The following is a 22,313-nucleotide window of genomic DNA, read 5'->3' on the forward strand; positions in this document are numbered from 1 at the left end:
TGCTGGAACACTTATTTATTTGGTCTAATAAATCAAGATCTGCAAAAAACAAACAAACAAAAAAACCCACAATAACCTCTAAACATAACATAAGAAACCTCGAACATTAACATTCTTCAATTTTGAGTAAGCTCTGCAGTACGGAAAATATACAAACTTCAAATAGCTGCAAAAATAGTGTCTTTGGGTGAAAATAGAGTTTCTACATCAATACAAGAAAAATAGGCATTTTTCTAATTCAATCCAACCCTGGGGTGGGTAGAGGATATGGAGCTGCTATGTGCCCCCTGGGGCAGGTGGAGGGTATGGGGCTGCTACATGCCCCCTGGAGGAGTGCCAGATCCCTCTTCCCACTCTTCATTTTGGGCTGGGATGCTGCTTAAGACAATCTTCAGTCAGGGTAAAACTGAGATGAAAATGCCACTTGGGAAATCTCGTGGTCCCCTGCCAACAGACGATTGGTCAAGTGTTCTGGCCCCGAGGACCACTCTGGTCAGCTCCTCTAGGAAGCTGGTCTGCCACTCTGGTCTGCCTTTCTGTGTCTCTAGAAGTGGAACTGTCAGGAAGCCTGTGGCATTTCCCCTTCCTTTCTCAGTCACAGCCAACATGTTCCATGACAAGAGCCTCTTAAAAGGCATTTGAACTCACACTCTGGGCTGGAAGATTCAAGACCTTCTAGTGGGTGAGGGAAGCTGCAGGTACACAGTTGTGAGCTGCCTAGCTGCTAGCGGAGGAGGTAAGTCTCCTCCCTTTTGGAGGGGCTGATGTCCACCAAAGGACCTGGGGCTTTGACACAATTAATGAAAGTGCTCAAAGGCCAAGAGGGAAGGGCTCCTCCATCCCCCAGCTTGGGAAGCCAATGAAGAGCTTGCCACCAAGGCACTATTCTCCATGGTAAAGTGTGGTAGGGGTCTGGGGGACTCAGACTACCAAGGAGCTCTGGAAAAGCACAGACTCTTCTGATGGTGGCGTGCGCTGCCACGGCTCAAATGGCAGCGAGGAGGCCTTGGAAGCTTCTGGATCCTTCCGAGGTGGTGCCCTGGGGCTGGCAGGGGGGAGAGGAGAGCCAGGGCTGGAGGGGCAGTTACGGAAAATGAAGCCCATACTGGGAAAGAGGGGCTTGATCAAGCTGACAGGGCAGAAGGCAGAGCCAGTCGGGTTGAAATGGACTTTGTTCTTGTCAGGACAGGAAGTCAAGAAGGCCAAGTCAGGACCTGGGGACCTGAGGGATGGAGACAGAGAGATAGATACATAATTATAAGAAAAATAGCCAGTGATACAAGGGCGACTGACTCAGCAGGGTGTCTGGGGAGTTGAGTCCCTTCAACAGTAACTTGGTCAAAACCTGGAGAGTTGGGGTTGGGGATTTAGCTCAGTGGTAGAGCGCTTGCCTAGCAAGCACAAGGCCCTGGGTTCGGTCCCCAGCTCCGAAAAAAAGAAAGAAAGAAAGAAAAGAAAAAAAAAAAACCTGGAGAGTTCTGCCACTTTTGAAGCCTCTTGGGTCTCGTTGCTGCTGTGGTGGGTTTTGTCTGAAGCAAGGTTCTCAGACTTAGCCCTACTCACATCTAAGGTTGAATGATCCCTGCTGCAGGGACCAGGGTCGAGAACTCTTCCCTACAACTTACAGGGCATGTAACAGCATCCCTGGACTGTACCAACTAGATATCAGCAGGATCATGGTCCTTTCTTCTAGTTATGACAACCAAAAATGTCTCTTGGGCTAGGGAGGAATGTGCAAGGCCCTGGGTTCTACTCCCCAGAATAGAAATATATACAGATAAGGAGCTTGCCAGTAGGCAAGTTGCTGACATGAAGAAAGCCCACTTCTTAGGAAATAACTGGCCAGTACCACCTTCCTCAAAGGCCTAACGCAGAGCAGAAAGCCAGCGGAGATGACTGGGAGGCTGATCTAGCTTCAGGAGTCTGAGACAGATGAGGACTATTCCCAGCCTCACTTCCGCCTGCCTCTGTGGAGAGGGAGGGAAGCTGGAAGAGCCGAGCCTGTGTAAGCTGTGGGACAAAACCTCTTTCCTCCTCAATGCCTCAGAGGACTGGAAGTCACAAGAACAGCAGGAGCAGTGGGAACAGTATGAAGACCTGCTGACAGTGGGCTTTTTTTTTCCCCCCAGAACTCCTACCCCTATGGGTTGTCCTCTCCCTCGGTTGAGATACAAATGGTGCCCTTAATGCCCAAAACCCAGACCTAGCCAAATCTTTACTCCCACACCATGACTAAACTTCCTGGCTGCTATCAAAACCACAATTTCCAGTGTGAATCTGCCCAAACAAATATAAAGCTGCAGGAGAAAATAGAGCAAGCTCTCCCAGGCCTGCAAAGGGGACTGGGGAGGCCTCTAAAGGCCATAGTCAAACCCACACAGATGGTAAAGAGACCAGTGTTTGGCTTCTGAACCATCCAATATGATTTGAGAATATTCCAAAGTTCTTTCTTGCACAAATTAGAAATTTCTCCCTGGAAATTTATAGCACTGGGACCGAACGGCCAGGGGGTGAAGAAATAATGGTATATTCATTCTTTCTCGCTCATTCATATTCATTCTGTCTGTCTGTCTTGGCGGGGGCACACGACACCACGCCTTGCGCACACACACACACACACACACACACACACACACACACACACACACACACACCCTCCCCTCCTCTCCCCTGTCTCCCTCCCTCCCTCCCTCCCTCTCTCTCTCTCTCCTCTCTCACTCTCTTATTATGGTGTAGCAAGTCCTCACACTTTCCCCAGGGATGATTTAAAAAAAAAAAATAGAAGGAACAAAGGCTTAGGTTTCAGATCTCTTTCTCTTCCAGCTCCTGCTGCGCTTGTGGCTGGCATGTGGGCAGAAAGTAGGTTTCTATGGAGATAATGATAAGCAAAGATTTAAGTGCTCAGAGTAGGTAATGTCAACAAGTTTGATCATGGAAAATCTGTGAGACCGATCGTCTGATGTTGACAACCTCTAGACTGGAGAGATTGGAGACTAAAGAAGGACCTGTTGGGTGGACAACACGGCTCGCCTTCCATGTTCCCTCCCTCCCATGCCTCATCCATGGGATGTACTCACGTGGCCTCCTCAAACACACGCACTCTCTCACAGCCTTCTGGGGGCTCTCGTTTGAAGACATAGCTGTGATTGGGCCGAGGGGAAGCAGCAAAGGCAAGGACTGGAGAAGGACTGTCGTCTTCTAGGAAGGCTGGGCGGCCTGCAGAAGAGGCTACAGAGAGATTCAGTCAGGGCTGAGTCAGTGGACCAAGGGAAACCTCTACTCTCCTCAGCTCAAGTTTTCTGTCAAAGGGGCCATGCAGCTCTGCTATTGGGCTGGTGTATTTCCTGCTAGACCATGAAGATGGGGGCTGTGGTCAGCTGTAGAGCACTGCAGTATAGGGCTGTGGGTCCTATCTCAGTGGCACCACCAAAGAGGACAAAACGTGTTAAATCAATGGAGAAGATTCCTTTCAATGCCAGGCTCTCTGACAAAAAGGAAATACCTGCTGTCCTCTGCTTTCTCCTGGAGCCAATGCCCTGCCTGAAGAACACCATATCGTCATCCGATCTGTATTTTGGGGAGCTAGCCCACCCTTGCAGAGAGGACTCCTATATTAACTCTAAGAAGCAATCTTGACTCTGCCCCACTCAGATAACATTCCTCTCACTTTCCCTTCTGTGACTGCACTTTGCCTAGACTGTAAATATTGACGTTATCTGTGTTTCTCTTACACTTACTCCTTCTCATTCTGTGCTCTGTTTTCTTCCTGAGTCTATTGTTAGACTGTGCCCTTGACTAGCCTAGCTCATGAGGTTACTGTGAACAAGTCATGTGGTTTGGGCAACAGTGCTTTTCTAACATAGGGTGTTAGTAGGATTCCTACCTTACTCTAAGTGGAAAGCCAAGGACTGCATGGGAGAGACTAGGGACTTAGAACCCTAGTTCAGCCTACGTCAAACATGCAAGATCCAGAATAAGAGACTACATTCTCTTATCTAATTTACAATTGCCCTGAAGCTCTTGCTGGATATGAGTCAAGGGGACCCTTGAACAGAGATGGGCCAGCTTTCTACCTTGGCAGCCTGAACCTCAGTCAAATAACAGGGACGGGAAAGGCTGCTCTTTCGGGTAAGAGACTTTATAATATAAATTTGGAGTCAGAGTGCTGTAAGAACCATTATTATCACAGGTATGGTGTCCAGAACGACGACTCACACAGACACTGGTGGGGTCATAATGCTAGGATTGGAATGTTAAGGTCAGTGGAGCCCCTGCTGTAGCCCAGAGCCAGCGCTAGTGCTCCGGCTCCAGGACTTACCTTTGTTACCGTGGATAGATGCCAGCTCCTCGGTGGCACTCTGGTGCTCCTCGCGGCTGGCCTGGCCAGGAGGCTGGGGGGACACCAGTGGCATGGAGGGAGAGCTGGTCAGGTTGCCTGGCTCCAGGAGGAGCGGGTGGTCACAGCTGCTATTCTGTGGAGGAGCTGGGGCACGATGTCCATCAGGGACCTCAAGTATCTGGTGAGGAAGGAGAAGAGACTCAGTCCAGGGCCTTCTCAGGTCTGTGACACTTCAGTGACCCTCAGTGGACTCCCTGCACCTTTTTTCTTAGTCTTGAGGACAGAAAAATGTCACTTCCTCAAGCCATTTATTCCCTGATGACCTGCAGTCTGGGAGAAACTGTTTCTCCCAGAGTCCTTTTGCTCTTTCTCCTCGAGACTTGCTAATCCCATGCATAGTCATGTTCATTTGTGTGACGTGATCAGTGCTGCTCTGTGCATGAGGCTCTTGGACACAAAGGTGATTGACATATAAGGTAATATAATAGGGGTCAGGTTCTAGAACACCACACATGCTATAAGCCACTGCAGGACAAACATGTAGATGGTTATACAATAAAAACTTTACACCCTCCTTTTTAAACATCTGATGGTATTTGGACCCCCAGTTAACTAGTTGTGTGCATGTGTTCAGGGACATAAGGAATTGCACATATGTCCAATTTAAAAATCAGCCAGAAGCTGGGTGTGGTAGCACATGCCTTTAATCCCAGCACCCAGATCTCTGTGAGTTGATCTTTGTGTTCTTGAACTCACAGAGAGAGACCTTCCTGCCAAGATCAGACTAGTCTACATATGGAGTTCCGGGATAGCCAGAGCTACATAGTGAGACCCTGTCTCAAAATAAACAAACAAATAAAAAATAAGTAAACAAATAAACAGACAAAAATTAGCCAGTAGGTAAATAGCAAACCGAGGCTTGTGCCCATCACAATTATGTTCACACAGCCCAACTGCCATTCCCTAATTGAACTGTGTCAATATAGAAATGTACCTGAGCGGCAAAAGAGGCAGCTGGTAATTCTGCCTGGGAGTGGGGTAGGAGGAAGCTGCATATGGCAACTGCCCGTCAATAGTAGAGAGGGGGAGGGAAGCAGTGACTGACAGTAAGGTAGCATGAGCTGAGGCACGTGTGGGTGAGGGTAGCCAGTCAGCTGACGGTTTCCTCCTAGCAGGGGCCCTCTCTCTGCTCATTCGTGGTGGCCAATCTAACGTTATCTAATGTAGTTATTTATGGGCATTAGACCTCCAGGGGAAACAAATCTCTGAGCATGTTTGTGAGGCATTCCCTGAATTAGGTTAGCTGAGGTGGGAACAGCCACCCTAAATGGACATGGCACCATTCCCAGGCAGGGGTCCCAGACTGAATAAAAAATCAGAGTGAGCCCAAGCACTCACTGCTTTCTGCTTCATGGCCATAGCTACCATGCGACCACCGCCTCACCCTCTGTTACCATGACTGCCCACCATGATGGATCACAGGCTGGAACTGAGAGCCAGAATGCATACTTCCTTCCTTGAGTTGCTTTTGTTGGGTATTTGTCACAGCAAAGACAAAGAATTAACATGCCTGTCCCCACCACAAGGCCTTCCCTAGTGACACCCACCTACCCCTGCTGCTCCTGTGCTTAAGTTTGCTTGAGACAAATGAACTCCGTCTGTGTACTTCTGGAAGGTGGTATTTACATGTTGTTGCTTCCAGAGCTACAGGCTGAGAATCCCGGAAGAGCAGCACTGCCGTCTGCTCTCATTCAGGAGTAGCCTGGTCAGTACCGTCAGGGCAGCCCCCACTCACCCTCAACAGCTCCTCTTCACCTTGCTCCTTCACAAACACCTCTTCCAGCTCCTGGTTGAGCCCTTCTAGGCTTCTGTGCAGACAAGGGCTGAGTCTCAGGACAGGGGATCCTGCGGGGAGGCTGGGAAGGGATACCTAAGGGGAGACAAGTGAGGCAATCAGACGATGTCCCCACTCAGCCCCAGTCAGTCACCAGCTATGACTGGAGGGAATGATCATGTCCACATAACTTTCTTCTTCACCTTTTTTCCAATCTGGATGTTGCCAACTACAGTTTGCCAATAAACCCATTCAGAAGGGACCTCTCCAGGAGCTGGAGCTTTGAGAGACCTGGAAGATGCTGCTAGTGTCACTGCCCTTATTGAAGCAGAGGAGAAAGACACTAAGAACAGTTATGGCTTTTCCAAGGACACTCAGTGGAACCCAACTTTGGACTAAAACTTCTGACAGGCATCCGTGTAGCTCAATGCTGCACAGCTGGACAGACCTCTAAACACTACAGAAGCTGGCCATGAAGGAAGACAGAGGGGAGCTGGTGGTCAGGGGGACCGCATACCCTCACTGCTCCCAGTACAGCATGGTCCCCTTGGACAGGGGAGCTCCGCTCCTTCTCCTTCCCACTGCGACTCAGCTTTGTCCTCTGCAGCTGTTGCCTCAACTTGGTGATCTAGCAGAAGAGAAGGAGGAGAAAGGACAGTGAGGCAAAGACAAAGGATACTGGTTCCTTCCCCTGGGTGAGGCCCCTGTCCATGAAGGTACCTGAAAGGGTCATGGACAGCAATGGTGCTAACCCACCACAGCCAGAGGCTCAACTAAGTTGGATACCCTGCTGCTAGATTTGATTTCTTAAATTGTTACATATCCCCTAGATCAGGGGTTCTCAATCTCTTTGGGGGTGACATATCAGACATCTACATTACGATTCCTAACAGTAGCAATATTATAGTCATGAAGTAGTAACAAAAATAGTTTTATGGTTGGAGGTCACCATGACATGAGGAACTGTATCAAAGGGTCACAGCATTAGGAAGGTTGAGAGTTGTAGCCGAGGATGAGTCAGACCCCAAATAGAAAACATACGACATCGTGGTTGTGGATTGTAAGGGACACCCTTCCAGTAAGTGCATGAGGCAGGCATGGCAGCATACGGTTTAATCCCAGTACATGGGAGGCAGAAGCAGGTAGGTCTCTGTAAGTTCCAGGGGATCTAATGCTCTCTTCTGAACCCTGTGAGCACTAACCATGCATGCATACATACATACATACATGTATAGTAATGGACAAACATGTAGGCAAACATTTGTGCATCTAAAATAAAATTTTTTTTAAGTTTCTCAAAGGCTTATTTTTAATTGTGTACATGTGTGGGTCTGTGTGTGTCCAGGTGAGTGCAGGTGCACATAGAGACCAAGGCACTGGGTCCCCTGGAGCTGGAGTTACATATAGGTGGCTGACATGGGTGCTGGGAACTGAACTCCAGTTCTTTCCAAGAACAATGAATGATTTTAACTGCTGAGCCATTTCTCTAACTTGGCTGGTTTTTTCGTTTTTTGGTTTTTGGTTTTTTTCTTTATCATGAGACAAGGTCTCATTCTGTGTATAGCCCAGGCTGGCCTTAAACACAACAGTCTTCTGGCCTTAGCCTCCTGAGTGTTAGAATTATAGGCATTTGCTGGCATTATAGCCATACCTGGCTGAAAGTAGCATTTCTGAGGGTCAATAACTTTTCGTTTCTCAAATGATTTTTTCAGGTATACCAAAGACCTCGAGACCAGGGAATATGGGCACCCAATTCTTCCCCTCGCTTAAAAGTAAGTTATACCTCGGGAAGAGAGAAAATGGGCCACATTTCATCTTGATCCCCAGACCCTGTAACCGTATAGGGTACCAGGGCATTTCTGCAGTGGTGGAGGAACAAGCTTACTGTAATCCCAGACTCGGGAGGCTGAGCAGAAGTCTTAGTGTGAGGCCAGACTAAAATATACAGTAATATCCTGCCCTGCCCCCACCAACAATCCCCAAACCAACCAAATAAGCAGACAAACACTTGTGAATATGATTCCTATCACACTTGTAATTCTGGACCTTCACACCCTGAGCAGGATGCAGAACTTTATGAATGAGAGGGAACCTAATGGAATTCAGAGAGTAGACTTGCTGCCCACTGTCATAAAAGTTGTGACGACAGTCAAGAAGAAATGGATTGACTGATTGATTGATTGATTGATTGATTGGCTTTTCAGGACAGGGTTTCTCTGTGTAGCCTTGGCTGTCCTAGAACTCACTCCATAGACCTGGCTTGCCACAAACCTGCCTGCCTCTGCCTCCCAAGTGCTGTGACTATGGGGCTGGAGAGATGGCTCAGCCATTAAGAACACTGACTGCTCTTCCAGAGGTCTTGAGTTCAATTCCTAGGAACCACATGGTGGCTCAGGCCTATCTATAAAGGACTGAGGCGCTCTTCTGGCCTGCAGCTGTACATGCAGACAGCACTGCTACATTAAAAAAATAAAAAAACAAAAACTCAAGTGGTAGGACTAAAGGTGTGCACCACCACCACTTGGCCGAGAAACCGCTTTTTAGAATTATTGTTTTAGATGTATTTAGTGTACATGTATGAGTGTGTTGCCTACATGCATGTGTGCCTGGTATCCGTGGAGGTCAAAAGAGGGCATTGAGTCCCCCCGAACTGGAGTTTCTGATGATTGTGTGCCACCATTTAAGTGCTGGGAACAGAAACCCAAAACAACAAGCACTCTTAACCTCCAAGTCACCTCTCTAGTCCCTAGAAAATAGTTTGTAATTACACTGCTGGGGACTGAACCCAAGGCCTCACCCATGCTAAGGACTGCTTCACCCCTGGGCTGCATCCCCCAGCCCAAAGATGTGCTTTTAGACTTGCTACTGGGGATCAATCAGACATGAAGACCGTGACTCTCCACCCTTCCTGTGCAGAATTTGTTTACTCTGCCATTCAAGACTTTGAGAACATTTTACATTTCCACTTGGCTGAAAGCTTACAGTCCAGTCACTGCACTTTGTCAGCACTCTAAGCATCATGGAGGGCGGAAACAACTTCCCTCTGTGAATGGGTCAGGGATGAGTCCTGCTAAGCTGACCTTTCCTTTAGCTGCCACAGGACATGTCAGAAGGAGCTGGTTTAGAAGCCCTGGAATTCCAGCCTGTGGCTTTCTCTCCATGGTGTCAAAACCTCCAGCCCTCCTGGGGCAGAAGGAGGAGAGTGAAGAGAAGTATTTAGGAACCCAGGATTACTCTTCTCTTCTTTTAAAAGGAAAGCCGGTGGATGGTTAAGTAGTAAATGAGGCTGGGGGCTCCTGATTGCCAGGGCCTTGTTCTGTCTTCCTTCAGTCTCTGACTCACTTTACCAGAGTCCAACCTCAAAGGAACTAAACAAATGACTCTCCCAATCTGCATGCTGGACTTCTCAGCAGCCACTGGCTGGGATTTCTCTAGCAAGAGGGTCTGAGGCCCCACACCCAAGCCACTGGAAGGCTGAGGTCCCTCAGAAGGAGGCTGGAGGAGGCAAGAGAGGATGGAGGCGTAGCTATCCTCAGGATAAAGCTGTCACACAGTGGTGGGAGATGGAGAATGTAGGGAGAAGTTAGGTACCTCTTTTCGGTGGTCTGTGCTGCCCCACGATGCTGATCGCTTGTGCATGCAGAAGCTGGCCCGCTCACCTTCTGGCTCTTGCCAGGATAGGGGTGTCTGTAGAAAGACAACCAGTAAGACAGGCAGCTCCGCAGGCAGGAAGCAGCTGGGCGGTTTCCTGGATAGAGGTGGTGGCCTGTACAGCCTTCTCACATCTGTTCATCAACCTCATGGATGCACTCAGCCCGCTTTATCCTTTATTGTGCATTTGGTCCTGGGGATGGAACCCAGGGCCTTGCAAATGCTAGGCAAGTATTCTACCACGGAACTACATCAGCCCTTCCTTGTCACTCTCAAACATCTGTTATAGTCCCAGTCAGTCTGGGTGCACTCAGTGGTGAGGCCAAGTACCGTCCCTCTCCCAGGCAGCTTCAAAAGAGCCCCGTATCCTTTATTTTCTCCCCATGAGCCCAGCCAAGGCCAGGTGCCTGGGAACCCATGGAAAACAAGTGATCAGACAGGATCCCAAAGAGGAAACAGGAGAAAGGTCTCCCTGGGTGCCTCAGGATGAAACAGGGAGCAACTGTTTAATGCTGTGCCTCAAGCTTATTTATCTCATAGAGGGAGTGTCAGGGATGCCAAAGTCCTCCAGCATAGGCAGACACTTTCAGAAAAATGGAGCCAGAATTCTGAATCCAGCACTGATTCTTGGTCTGTTCAAGGCTCCTCCCCATGGGCCTTCTTGTTCCTCGTGGGGATGAATGTTCCATTTGCTGCCTTCCCTCTGCTGCATGAAGACAGGGGACCCAAGATGGTGGCGGAGGAGCTTCCACTAAAAGAGGAAGTTACTGGCTTCAAGAATGAAGCTCAAGAGGCCCAGATCCCTCCCCATCACCAACATCCTATTTTCACTCCAAGGGAGCGGCTGAGGGGAGTTCTCTAGTGGGACCAGCTCCTCTCTGACTACTGTACACAAGCTGCCAAAAACACTGGGCCTGGGAACCGGCTCCTCTAAGAGATCTGCTGACCTCCCCCGAGAGGTTGCTGTACACAGAGAGGGGGAGGATCAGGGGAAAACAAGACTCCTCACCACCCAACAGCTGCTAAGAGGAGCTCACAGGGCAAGTCTGAGCCAGGATTGTGAGAGCAGACTGCCTGGTGCGACAGCTGCATGTGAAGAAGCCACTGCAGACTGAGCTTCTGGTCCTTCCTGTCTGCAGCTGCCCAGGGACAGGACCTTCACCAGGCTGTGGACTCCAGCCAGGGTTAGACGACTGGCATCACTGGGGAGCACATCCTCAGGTTCATTCCCATCATTCTTCCTTTATGAAAAGTACAGCCAGGAATGCAGGCGTGTACCCCAAAGCCCTCAGGGGATGCTGGCTCTCAGTCTCTGGAAACCAAGTAGCTGATCTCCTTCTGAATGCCTATGCGTGTCTCTCTAAACCAGGGTGTCACACCTCAGAAGAGCTACACCAGCTGACAGGGTGGACACAGCCCATCTTCCCAGCAGCCACTAGGACTCCACAGTAACACACATGTCCTCTCTGGTGTGCCTAAGCCAAGCTCGCACATCACCAGTGTTGCCAGTGTAGTTGAGTCCTGCACATTTCTGTCGCCTCTGCAAAAGCAACAAAGACTATGGGAGAGATGGCAAAACCTAAGAGGATGAAGTTCCCTCCTCACCCCCGAGAAGATACTGTGCTCATGAGTGGGTGGTGAAAGAGAAGACGCACGCTGGGTCAGGTTGCAACTGGCTACTAACACCTCTTTCAGCTGCCTTCTCCTAGGAGGCATGAAGGAGTACAAGGGAGGAGTGGACTGGTACAGGAGTGGGATATAGATATAGATATAGAAACCATAGTAGTTGGCACCGCCTCCTTTCCTAATCTGTTTCCGACCTCTCTCTTGTCAGCAGCACCTTCCTACCGGCTTCTGTGCACTCTGTACATGTGATGTCGATGGTATCACTTTATCTCAGCATCTACTGTCTGCCCATGGAATCACCACAGCCCTCAACCCAGACAAGTTCCCCTCTCCCTCTCCCTCTCCCCCCCCCCTCCATTCCTTTTTTAACTTCACCCACTGCCCTCTAAGCTTCTTCCTATCTATGATGGGCGTGCCTTACTGCCAATCCCTGCTTTGCCAGAGTGTTCTTGTAAGAGGGAGGCTGAGGAGCCGGTACATGCAGAGGATAAAGCAATGTGACCCTAAAGCAGAGGCTAGAGCAAGGTGCTATGAGCTAAGAGAAGCCTACAGCCACTGGAAGCCAAAAGAGGCAAGTGGCAAGCAGACTCCCCCATGAGCACTGGATCCTGAGCTGGGTGCCATACCCCTGTACACAGTCCCAGCACTTGGGAAGCTGGGGCTGCCGGGTTGCAATCTTTAAGGCTAACCTGAGTTCCACAGTAAGGACTCTACCACAAAAAGAACACAAAAACAGCTCCGAGAGCATGGCCCTGCCAATATATTTGCGTCAAGTCACTGCAACTGAACTTGGAGACTTCTGGAATCTAAAACTCTGAGAGGATCTGCTGCCATGAGCCATGAAGCCTGGGGTAACCGTTAAAGCAGCCCAAGGAACCTGACACACCAGGGCTACTGGACTTCCAAGCTGCTTACAGGCTGGTTGGTGTGAGTGCTGTCAAGCCAGGAAGGCACAAAGGTCTAGCTTTCTGCCTCTCTAGCTGCAGTGGGTATGTCAAGTGGGGGGAAGTGTACCTCCAGATTGCTCAGGATCCTCCTTTTTGAGGCTCACTACAAAGGCCTTGATCATGGTCTCCTTGGGGAACAGTAAAGTCACAGCTAAGACACACTTCAAGGAGGTCGCCAGGATAGGGTCAGGCCAAGCTGTGGGGCAGCAGTGTAAATAGTCACGCTAGATGCCCCTTTGTATGGAGAAGAGTCTGGACATGGGGACAAAAACTCATGCACTAGAATGGGCTTTCTCCATACCCTGGGCTAAGGGAGCAACTGAGGGAGGGGGTAAGATTACTAACCATGAGTGAGCGGCCAGGTCTGCAGCTGCTGTACAAAACCAGACATGCACGGTAGAGGACGACTGATTGCCCTGCCAGGGACTGTAAGGTTCCACAGCAGCGTGCGGAGGGATAGTTGGGCACGGAAGAGGAAGACAGCGTCCCACAGAGCCAACAGAGCAACAAAAGCCAAGGAGGGTAGGACCCTGCACAGCTAAGTTCTACCTGGTGGTGATGACCAGGAGGGTAAGAGTCCAGGCCCTCGATGTCTCCAGTGACCTTGGCTCCCGAGCATGGTGCAAGTGCAGAGCTGAGCTGGGCCCTGGGCACATTACCCACCATGCACCATGCCTGTTAGAAGTAAAGAGCAGCGCGGACCTGGCTGGGGATAGATGGTTGGTCAGAGAGGGAGCACGTGCTGAGCTCAGTTCAGAAGGAAGCCAGTCCATTAGGACTTTGGCCAAACAAAAAGGCTCTGAGGGCGGTCACCAGAACTATGGCTGCAGGTGGCCAAAGCCACCATTTCTAGCTTAGCAGTGACTAGACAACCCTCAGATTTTCCATCATGGCCCCATATTCAAGTTTTTGCTGTATTGTCAAACCATGCACTGAACCACTGGTTTTGGTCGCTAGTTTGGAATACAGGCTCTGTGCCCAAGCCCTTACGCCCACAAAAAAACAAAAACAAAAAAATAAAACAGTTTTTTTTTTTTTAAAGGTCTGTGACGGTCACACTGGGTCATGTGCCGTCAGTGAACACCGAGGCAGTAGCTCAGGGAAAGGGAGGAACCCTCCCCCTGAAGCAGGGAAAGACCGAAAGGAAGTCTTCTCCAGCCTGTAGGCTGCCTCAGCCTCTGGCCTTTGGAATGCTCTATGATGATGTCTGTGAAGAACTTAGATGAAAGATCAGTCTGAGGTAAATGGCAGGGAGCGGGAATGGGGATCACGGAGGTTTTCCCATCTTATCAACTAATGAAGCAGAAATGGGTATGGAAAGACATGTGAGTGGAGCCAGGCAAGGGAGGTACCCAAGGTCCCTTCTGTGGGCAGGATGCCACCAGCTGGGGAACTTTGCTCAAACAGTCATCCTAGCTGTGGGAAGCCCACTTCCTCCCTCCAGAAGAGCACAAGGCTCCTAGAGTTTGCCCAGTGAGAAGGGAGAGAGGTAACCACAGCCACTGGCATGTGTTGCCATCACTAGTCCTGGCTAGGGCCCAGCCACTAGGAGAAGCCAACTCAAAGTACTTGGTGGCCAGCTCTGGGTTACCAGATGGCCTGGGGGAAGGGTGGGCCACAGAAGAGAAAACACACTCCAGTAAACCGAGACAATTGTGAAAAACTCATCTCAGACACAGGACTTCCTGCAGGAGATGGAGATGCCACAGAGGTGGGGTTGTGGGGAGTGACTCCCTAGTTCTCAAGGGCCGTGTTCTCACAAAGCCAATGCTGGAAACACCCGTTCACATTGGTCCTCTTGGCTCAAAACAAGCTGGGCTGGAGGTCTAGCTCAGGAGTACAGCATCCGGCTAGCATGTGCAGGCCCTGGATTCTATCCCCAGCACAGAAAAAGATACAGGCATCAAAGCAGTGGCTCTTCCCCAGGTGTCACAGCCACACCCCTTCCTCCTTTCTACAAGAGCTGTTTTTGTTCCTCTTGTCCTGTAGGTGAGGAGCCTAGCTCCTATTCAATCCATGGCTACCCGAGGATTGACTCTGTACTTGACTGAAAGCATGGAACATGGCCAGGAAGGGGATCCTGGGATTACTGACAGCATTGCCATAAACCCAAGGGCTGAGTGCTTTTCATTCTCTTCTGCCATATGTGTCGACAAGCCTGGAGTACACAGCACGCCCAGCTCTCCAAGGGCGCGTGCTCTGTGTTTGGGGCCGGGCTCTGACACTGGCTTGGAATGAGCAAGGCCCTCTGGGGGGTGTTCTGGGAAAGAGCTGCTTAGGCTCAGCCGTAACTGAAAAGCATGTTATCCCTGGGAGTGTCAGGAATGACACAGCCTCCATCGCAGGGAGGCTAGGCACCCAGGAGAACAGTAACAAGTACCTGCCATTAGGCTGCATGAAGCAGACCATGAAATGTTTCACTGCTGTGGCTAGGAGAGAAGGGGCGCAAGTGAGAAAGGGCAGGGTAGGAATAGCTGACTTGCTCAAAGCAACTGGGAGAGGTCTGGCATCCATCCACTAACAGCTGAAAAGCTTTGAATGAACTCAGGATGTAGCTCAGTGGTAGAGCATGAGCACTTGTCTTGCCTGACTGAAGCCCTAGGCCCATCTCCAACCTCACAACCTAACAAGTAAACCAACCAAACGCACATATACGTATATACATATATACGTACGTACGTACATACATACAAACATACATACATACATACATACATACATACATACATACATACGCATGCTTTCAGAGACCTTAATAGATCTAGATTCCCTGTTCCACATTCCCTGGAAATGTCTTCTTCAGCCATCCTTCTGGGAGATCTCTCGCTATTCAGAAGGGATCACAAGGCTTTCTGGGAAGATGGCAGTTGGGCCTAAAACTTTCACCGTGTAATGCCAGTGCTAAAAATGGCAGCTTGTGCCAGGCACAGGGGCCTCAAGCAGGAATTTGAGTGGAACCCAAACCTCGGAGCTGAGAATCCCTGAAGAGCGAGCCTGGGAGACGGCCGAGCACATACTTGGGGCTGGATGCTTACACTGATCAGAATTCTCCCACCTCAGCCTGCAGCCACAATATTGACAGGTTGCTAAGAGTTCCTCGAGGGCTGGAGCCCATCCCGGGAAAGAGGAAAGCTAGAGGGCCGAGCCTTGCCAGACCCATGGAGGCACATCGCTGACCTCTGTCTTGCTGTGGCAAGAAGCCCAGACTTGTTATATAAAAGATCTGGCCTGCAGCTGGAGCTGAAGCAAAAACATGCAGCTCAGAACCCAGGCCACTCCACTGGCCAGAGGACGTCTGAGGCCAGCCCTGCCTTGGGGTTGACAAAAAGAAAGCTACATGAGGAATGAGATGACCACTGGATAGAGGCTGGCAAACAGGAAATGACAGGTGGGGATACGCTGCCTGACGTCTAACAAAGCAAGATGTTTATGGGTCCGCCTACTTGAAGCCCCACTCCTGCAGGAAGCCCTCCTTGATTAACTACGTTATCTGGCCTGAACCATAGAGAAAGAAGTGTGTACTACCAGACCCATGAGGGATAGAGCATATCCCTTTCTCCTTGCCTAAGGATAAAGGGAGACCAGTGCGGGCCCCCAGGAGGGCTACCCTTTACCTCCTACCTGCACATCTACAGAGGACTGGCCATTAGTATCACCTTACTGTTTTAAACTTGTTTCAATTCTTTTTGGTGCAACAAGGGCCATTTCTGGAAGAACCTTGCTTCTCTAAACATTGCCAGGCATCAGCCCCATGGCATCCCTTGGCTGTCTGTTCTCAAGTCTTTGGGGAACTGGAAACCAGGCTCAAAGAAACCAAAACTTGTTCCTATTGGAAAGAGTGGGCATTCGAACATTCATTAAAAACATTTGAAAATGGATCTCATAAGAGGAAAGGAACTGGTGGGATGGGCTGAGGAGGCAGAGTGCGTAGCATGGGGCACGGGCAGTATGCATGTGGGCAGAGTGGGCACACTCTGCTCAGCAAAGGAAAAGCTGCCCACCCCGTCTTGTCCTGTTACCCAGAACGGAGGCTGCACTGGGCTAGGTGTTCTTCCCAGCCAGTTGAACAGGTCTTGGCATAAGCTCCCCAAAGGGAGCCTTGTTCTTACCAACCTGAGTGCTGAGAAGATGGAAGTCTTAGGTCAGACAACACCTTTGGGTAGTGTCCAGATGAGATGACTACTTGTTCATGCTAACAAATCCTATCCAAAAGACGGTCTGTGGAGATCCCTTCCAAGGACAGGACTCTTCATGAACACACAGGAGAGAAAGCTGGGCTGTGCAGGACTGGAGCCTGGCTCCTGGCAAGGTGCAGCTCTCCACAGGAGTGCCCTATTCCTACTGATTCCCTCGGATGCCTGGGGAATGCAAACTGGACCAAATGTTGGCCTTAGTTTAACTTCAGGAAGGCAAATCTCGTTTTAAAAAGTCCCAGACTCTAAAGTCAGCTGCAGATTCTCTGCATGCAAATCCTGAAATCCAAACTGTAAACCCCAGCTTGACGGCCCCTTTCCACCAGACAGGTGGAACACAAACTCACTTTCACCTATGTTTACAAAAGAAAAGAAAGATGGAAAAACCCTGGTAAACAGTAGAAGAAGAAAAGTTTCTATGTGTACCTAAAATCCAGGACAAGTCACTTCTGTGACAAAGTCACTCACCAGTGGAGTCAGCCAGCCTCCCACCCCTCCTGATCCCATTACCTGGGTGGCCTTGTCATTGGTACAGCAGGTGAAGGCCCCATCCGCATCTCGTGGCCACTGGCCCAGAAGGTAGGAACTGAGGATGGTGTCCAGGGAGAAAGTACGTCGGACCTGGGGTGGCTGGGGCCTACACACTGGCTTTTCCGGGGCCACCGAACACGGGACGCTAGCTGAAAGAGAGCACAACCCACGAGGCCTTGGCATCAGTATGGAGGAAGGAGTCATGACAACCAGTCTCCTCTCTCCCAGGATACCTCACCTGCCTGCCATTTCTTTCCTCCTTCCTGAGAGAATTCATAGCAGCAAAAGCACATCCTGTCTGACCAGCGGTCCTGACATCACTGCGGTCCCTTCTCACCATTTCACGGTAGACACAGAGGTCCCTTTATGATGCTCTTTATTCCTGCCCCAGGAGACTTCTGAGCGCAGCCCTCCCAAGTATCCACCCCGAGAGACTCCTTGGAGGAGCTGTTTCCCAGCCTTAGAGGGACTCCATGTTCATAAAACCGGGCCTTCTTCCCCTTTTACATTTTCTGCCCTTCTTCCCTCCTCCCATGTCCATTTTGAATCTTCTTTGCTGCCCAAACTTGGCTCAACTAATTAAAAATTCTTTTCTTCTTTTTGTGGTGCTGAGACTGGATCCAGAGCCTTACATAGGCTAAACAAGAACTGTACTCCACAGTCCTATTTTCTCTCCACTTTTTTGAGATAGGATCTTGCTACATTACCCAGGAGGCCTTGAATGGGCTACGTAGCCCAGGCCCACTCTGAATTTACAATCCTCCTGCCTCTGTCTCCCCAGCAGCTGGGATTACAAGTGTGTACCTCCATGCCCAGCATGAAGGATTCTTACTACTTCCTCCAGCCCAGGCAGCTCCAGGAGAGCTAGGGCACTGGCCTGGAAGGAGCCCCAAAGCTCTAAGAGGAGGAGTGCAGTAGAGGACAGTATGCCAGTCTGCAGGTCTTTTCCAACCCCTTCTCTCACTTTTATCTGAACGGCAAAAACAAATACACAAAGGGGGGGGCAATTATAAATGCATTCATTTTATTTTACACTGGCTTAAGATTTCTGGGAGAAATTAAAAGTTGAAACACTTTTTAAAACATAAGCGTTCTGGGATCATCTGGAAGTCTCAGGGGTCTGGGCTGACTCTGTTTTCTATGTCCACGTTCAAACACTCCACTATCTGCAGATCTATAAAGGCTCGCCTTTAAACAGAACAAACTGCTTTCACATCTGTGGTAATCCCTTGGTGATTTATGTGTATATTCAGCACAGCAGAAAGAACTGGGAACTGTAGGTATAAATAGACTCGAAGAGGTTTACATTAAAAAGACACAGAAAGATTGGCAGTTCCCCAAAAAATTAAACAGAGAATTCCCTCGGGGTCCAGAAATTCCAACTCTAGGTAGAGACTCCCCTCAAAAACAAAAAACAAAACCCTGAAAGTTATTTGTACACTTATGATCACAGTAATATCAATTATAATAGCCCTAAATGGGAGGCAACCTGGTGGCACAGGGTGAAACAAGCTGGAAACAGACAGACGGCAAATGTGACATGAGTCCACTTCGTGAAACATCTGGAGTGGGCAGATCCATGGGGACAGAAGGGGTACGGGGACCATGGGCACAGAAGGAAGGGGAAGGGTTCTGTTAATAGATACCTACCCTCTGGTCGTAACATTCCAGAAATGGCACACTAATGGCTGCACTGCCATGTACTTATGCCACCGCACTGCAAACTTAAGATTCTTAAAATCATAACTTTGTTGTTATGCTTTTCAAGACAGGGTTTCTCTGTGTAGCCCTGGCTGTCCTGGAACTCACAGAGATCTACCTGCCTCTACCTCTCCTGTGCTGGAACTAAAGGTGTGCGCTACCACTGCCTGGCAGCAAATTTTACATTATTTATGTTAACCAGTTTAAAAAAGAAAAAGATACCAACAATGTGAACGTCTTCAAATTAATTTAGATATTTACATATGTTTTGACAGGCTTATAATCAATATAAAATATATTTCATCTTGTCCCATACATTACAAAATCCCAATTCAGAGTATTGATGATCCACATATTTGCCATTTTTAAAGATTTTATGATATCAAATGGTGATTTGTTTAAGCACTCCTACTTTGCTGGACACTTGGCTTGCCCTCTAATATGGAGCTCATCGATGCTGTTTTGATGAGCCTCATTCTTAGTTTTTAATGTAACCTTTGTCATATATAAGACACCTCCCTCAGCCAGCAGATAAGTACTCAACTTAGAAGAGACTAAAATTGACTTCCAATGACAAAAGTATGAATTGTCCAAAAATTCAAGAAATATATAAACCAAACACAAAACACACACACACACACACACACACACACACACACACACACACACACACACACACACACCCACCTCCTCACCCAGAGCTAATCACTGTTAATTATGAACGGTGACTCACACCTTTAATCTTAGCACTCAGGAGGCGGTGGATCTCTTAAGTTCGAAGCCAGCCTTACACAGTGAGTTCTAAGCTAGCCAGGGCTGCATAGAGAGACCCTATCTAGAAAGAAAATAAGTTTCATCATGGGACCTTACTTTCTGAATGTGAACACACATACATTTTAAAATCATAAAATGGGCTGGGATAAAAAACGAAACAAACAAACAAACAGGGCTATGAATGCACTCAGGAGGCAGAGACAGGCAGAACACCAAGTTGGAGGCCAGCCTGGTCTACAGAGAGAGTTCCAGACAGTCAGAGCTATGCAGAGAAACCCTGTCAATGATGACGATGATGATGATGGTGGTGGTGGTGGTGGTGGTGGTGGTGATGGAAGCACACCATGATGTTGTTTGGCTGTGTCTCTACCTCCTTTCTAAATCAATATATGCTGACTACAACATACTTTTACCAGGAAGTTGTTTTTGAGACAGTGTCTCACTATTGCATCCAGGCAGATCTTGGGTGGTGTTTTTTTGTTGTTGTTGTTGTTGGTTTTTTTTTTGCTTTGTTCCAAGACATGGTTTCTTTGTGTAGCCCTGGCTGTCCTAGAATTTGTAGACTGGGCTGGCCTCAACTCAGAGATCCACCTGTCTCTGCCTCCTTACACTGGGATTAAAGTCATGCACCACCACCGCCCCTGCTGTAGGCTTTTTCAGTTGGTCTCTTTACGTAGCCCAATCAGGCCTTAAACTCGCACTCCTTTTCTACCTCCCAGTGGTTAGCATTATAGGTGTGTACCACCATGCCTGGCAATACATTATTTTTTTTTTCCGGGGCTGGGGATCGAACCCAGGACCTTGCGCTTCCTAGGCAAGCGCTCTACCACTGAGCCAAATCCCCAACCCACAATACATTATTTTAAATGTTCACAAAATCTCTACTCTAAAATTCTCCAAAGGCCCTTTCAGAATTGGAAGTCAGGAGCTACAAGGTGACCTAAAGGAAAAGGCACCTGGATGCTAAGCCTAAAGGCCCAAGTGTGATGCCCTGGACTCACTGGTGGAAATAAGACCAACTCCGGAAAGTTGTTCGGTTGTCCTCTGTCCTCCATTCTCATGCCTTGGCTGTGCAGTGTACAGCATGCACACAAGCACGCAGGTGTCACAGGCCCCATGCTCTGGCCTACTTACCTGTCCTGTGCACTACATTCCTTCCTCTACACTGTGCCATTTCCACCATTGACCAGGCCTGTTCCTCTCTGTTGCTGATGTCTGAGCCAAGCACCAGGCCTCCTCCCTCGCCTGCAGACCCTGGGAATCCCCTGAGAGCTTTGGAATGTCCTGGGTTTGCTCGGCATACTTTGTACTCTCCTTGGACTTACTGCCTCTCTCTAGGGTTGCAGGCATTTGTGACTCCTAGAGAATGAACAGCCTGTGAAATCGGGCTCTGACTTAGCTTTGTAGCCCCCAGTGTCTACAGAGTCTACAGCAGAGCCCAAGTTGGCAAGAACCCAAGCACTTGAATAAAACTGAAAAATCTATAGTAGAAAGATAAAGCTTCTGTAATTACACCACTGCACCTACGCGGATTCGCAGCAGCCGCTCACCTTCAGGAAAGACCTCATAGCCACTTATCTGTGTGTCTGGGTCTGAGGCTCTGGGGGCCCACCTCCTCTTTCGCTTTCTTGTGACCTTGTTACGGCAGTGGTTTACTAACAGGCCCACTGGTTCAAGCCTCAAGTTTACCTTCTATACAAGCAATTCAATCAGTCATTATTCTGAGCTGGGCTTAAGGTGGAAATGTGGTAATTCAAATATTTCTGGAGGCTTCTGGTCTACTATGGAAACCGGCTCAGACACAGAAATCCTGTCCTCTAGGCCTCTTTTAAGGCAGTCCCTGAGAACCCAATTAGAAGGCACGGCCTCTAGAAAGCACCTTTGCAGCATTACATGACAGATAATCAAAGAAGTGGGTAAGAAAATGACTGGCATGTGGGCTGGGATGTCACAATCCTAGCAGCTGCTTCTTCCTAGTTTTTGAAGGACAGAGACTCCCTCCAGGGCTGAGGAACAGTGATGGGGGAGAAAGGTCAGTCAGAGTCACCTGCCCTATCCTCTCAGCAGGAAGACACTGCAGAGATTCTGAAACATCTGCTTGGCGAATACCTTTCAGTCTTGCCCCATTACTACAAATTACTTTGGTCTGCAGTCACCCTTTCCTCTCTTGTCCGCCCTGGAAAGGCATAGGGAGACTGAGGAATGTCAAACACAGAGAGGCAGCGCCCGTTCACACCCCACATCTCAAGAAGGTGGCTGTGTCCTATACCTAAACCAAGCCCCTCTCTACCTGCTCCAAGGCTGGATACCTGGAGGGGAACTGCCCCACCAGCTCCTCTTAGGATTGTGTGTGTGTGTGTGTGTGTGTGTGTGTGTGTGTGTGTGCGTGTGTATCCATATATCCCCTAAGTGTGTGTGTGCACGCGCATGTGCGTGTGCGTGCATGTGTGCGGTAGAGGCCGGGGGTCTGCTGTGAAGTATATTTGTTTCCATGTGTTTCTTGTCAGGCCTTTGAAACCTGTAACAGAGGAATCTATCACCTAGCAACAACTGCCACCACACTGATTTTACATCGGCTCTCACCACCCTCGGAACCACCCTAGTCAGTAAACTATTTAGCTGGGGTCTGATTTCAACAACAGGGAACGAAATGGTATTTCACTCACAGTACTGACAGACGGTGTCCAGGAAATACTCAAATTCCTGGAATTGGTACG

At 49.1% G+C, this 22,313-nt stretch overlaps 1 protein-coding gene across 1 annotated transcript in view; it reads right to left on the reverse strand.

Moving 5' to 3' along the window:
* Positions 1-22,313, reverse strand: part of Fam117a (family with sequence similarity 117 member A) — a 43,790-nt gene continuing 21,477 nt past the window's right edge. Inside the window, exons 2-8 of the mRNA XM_032913431.1 lie at positions 17,101-17,270; positions 9,765-9,860; positions 6,691-6,801; positions 6,135-6,269; positions 4,319-4,517; positions 3,078-3,228; positions 1-1,222 (exon numbers count right to left, since the gene is read on the reverse strand). Coding sequence (XP_032769322.1) covers positions 922-1,222; positions 3,078-3,228; positions 4,319-4,517; positions 6,135-6,269; positions 6,691-6,801; positions 9,765-9,860; positions 17,101-17,270 — 1,163 coding nt within the window. The 3' untranslated portion in view covers positions 1-921. The remainder of the gene's footprint in view (positions 1,223-3,077; positions 3,229-4,318; positions 4,518-6,134; positions 6,270-6,690; positions 6,802-9,764; positions 9,861-17,100; positions 17,271-22,313) is intronic.

Source organism: Rattus rattus, chromosome 9 (assembly GCF_011064425.1).
Source record: "Rattus rattus isolate New Zealand chromosome 9, Rrattus_CSIRO_v1, whole genome shotgun sequence".
Taxonomy (NCBI): domain Eukaryota; kingdom Metazoa; phylum Chordata; class Mammalia; order Rodentia; family Muridae; genus Rattus; species Rattus rattus.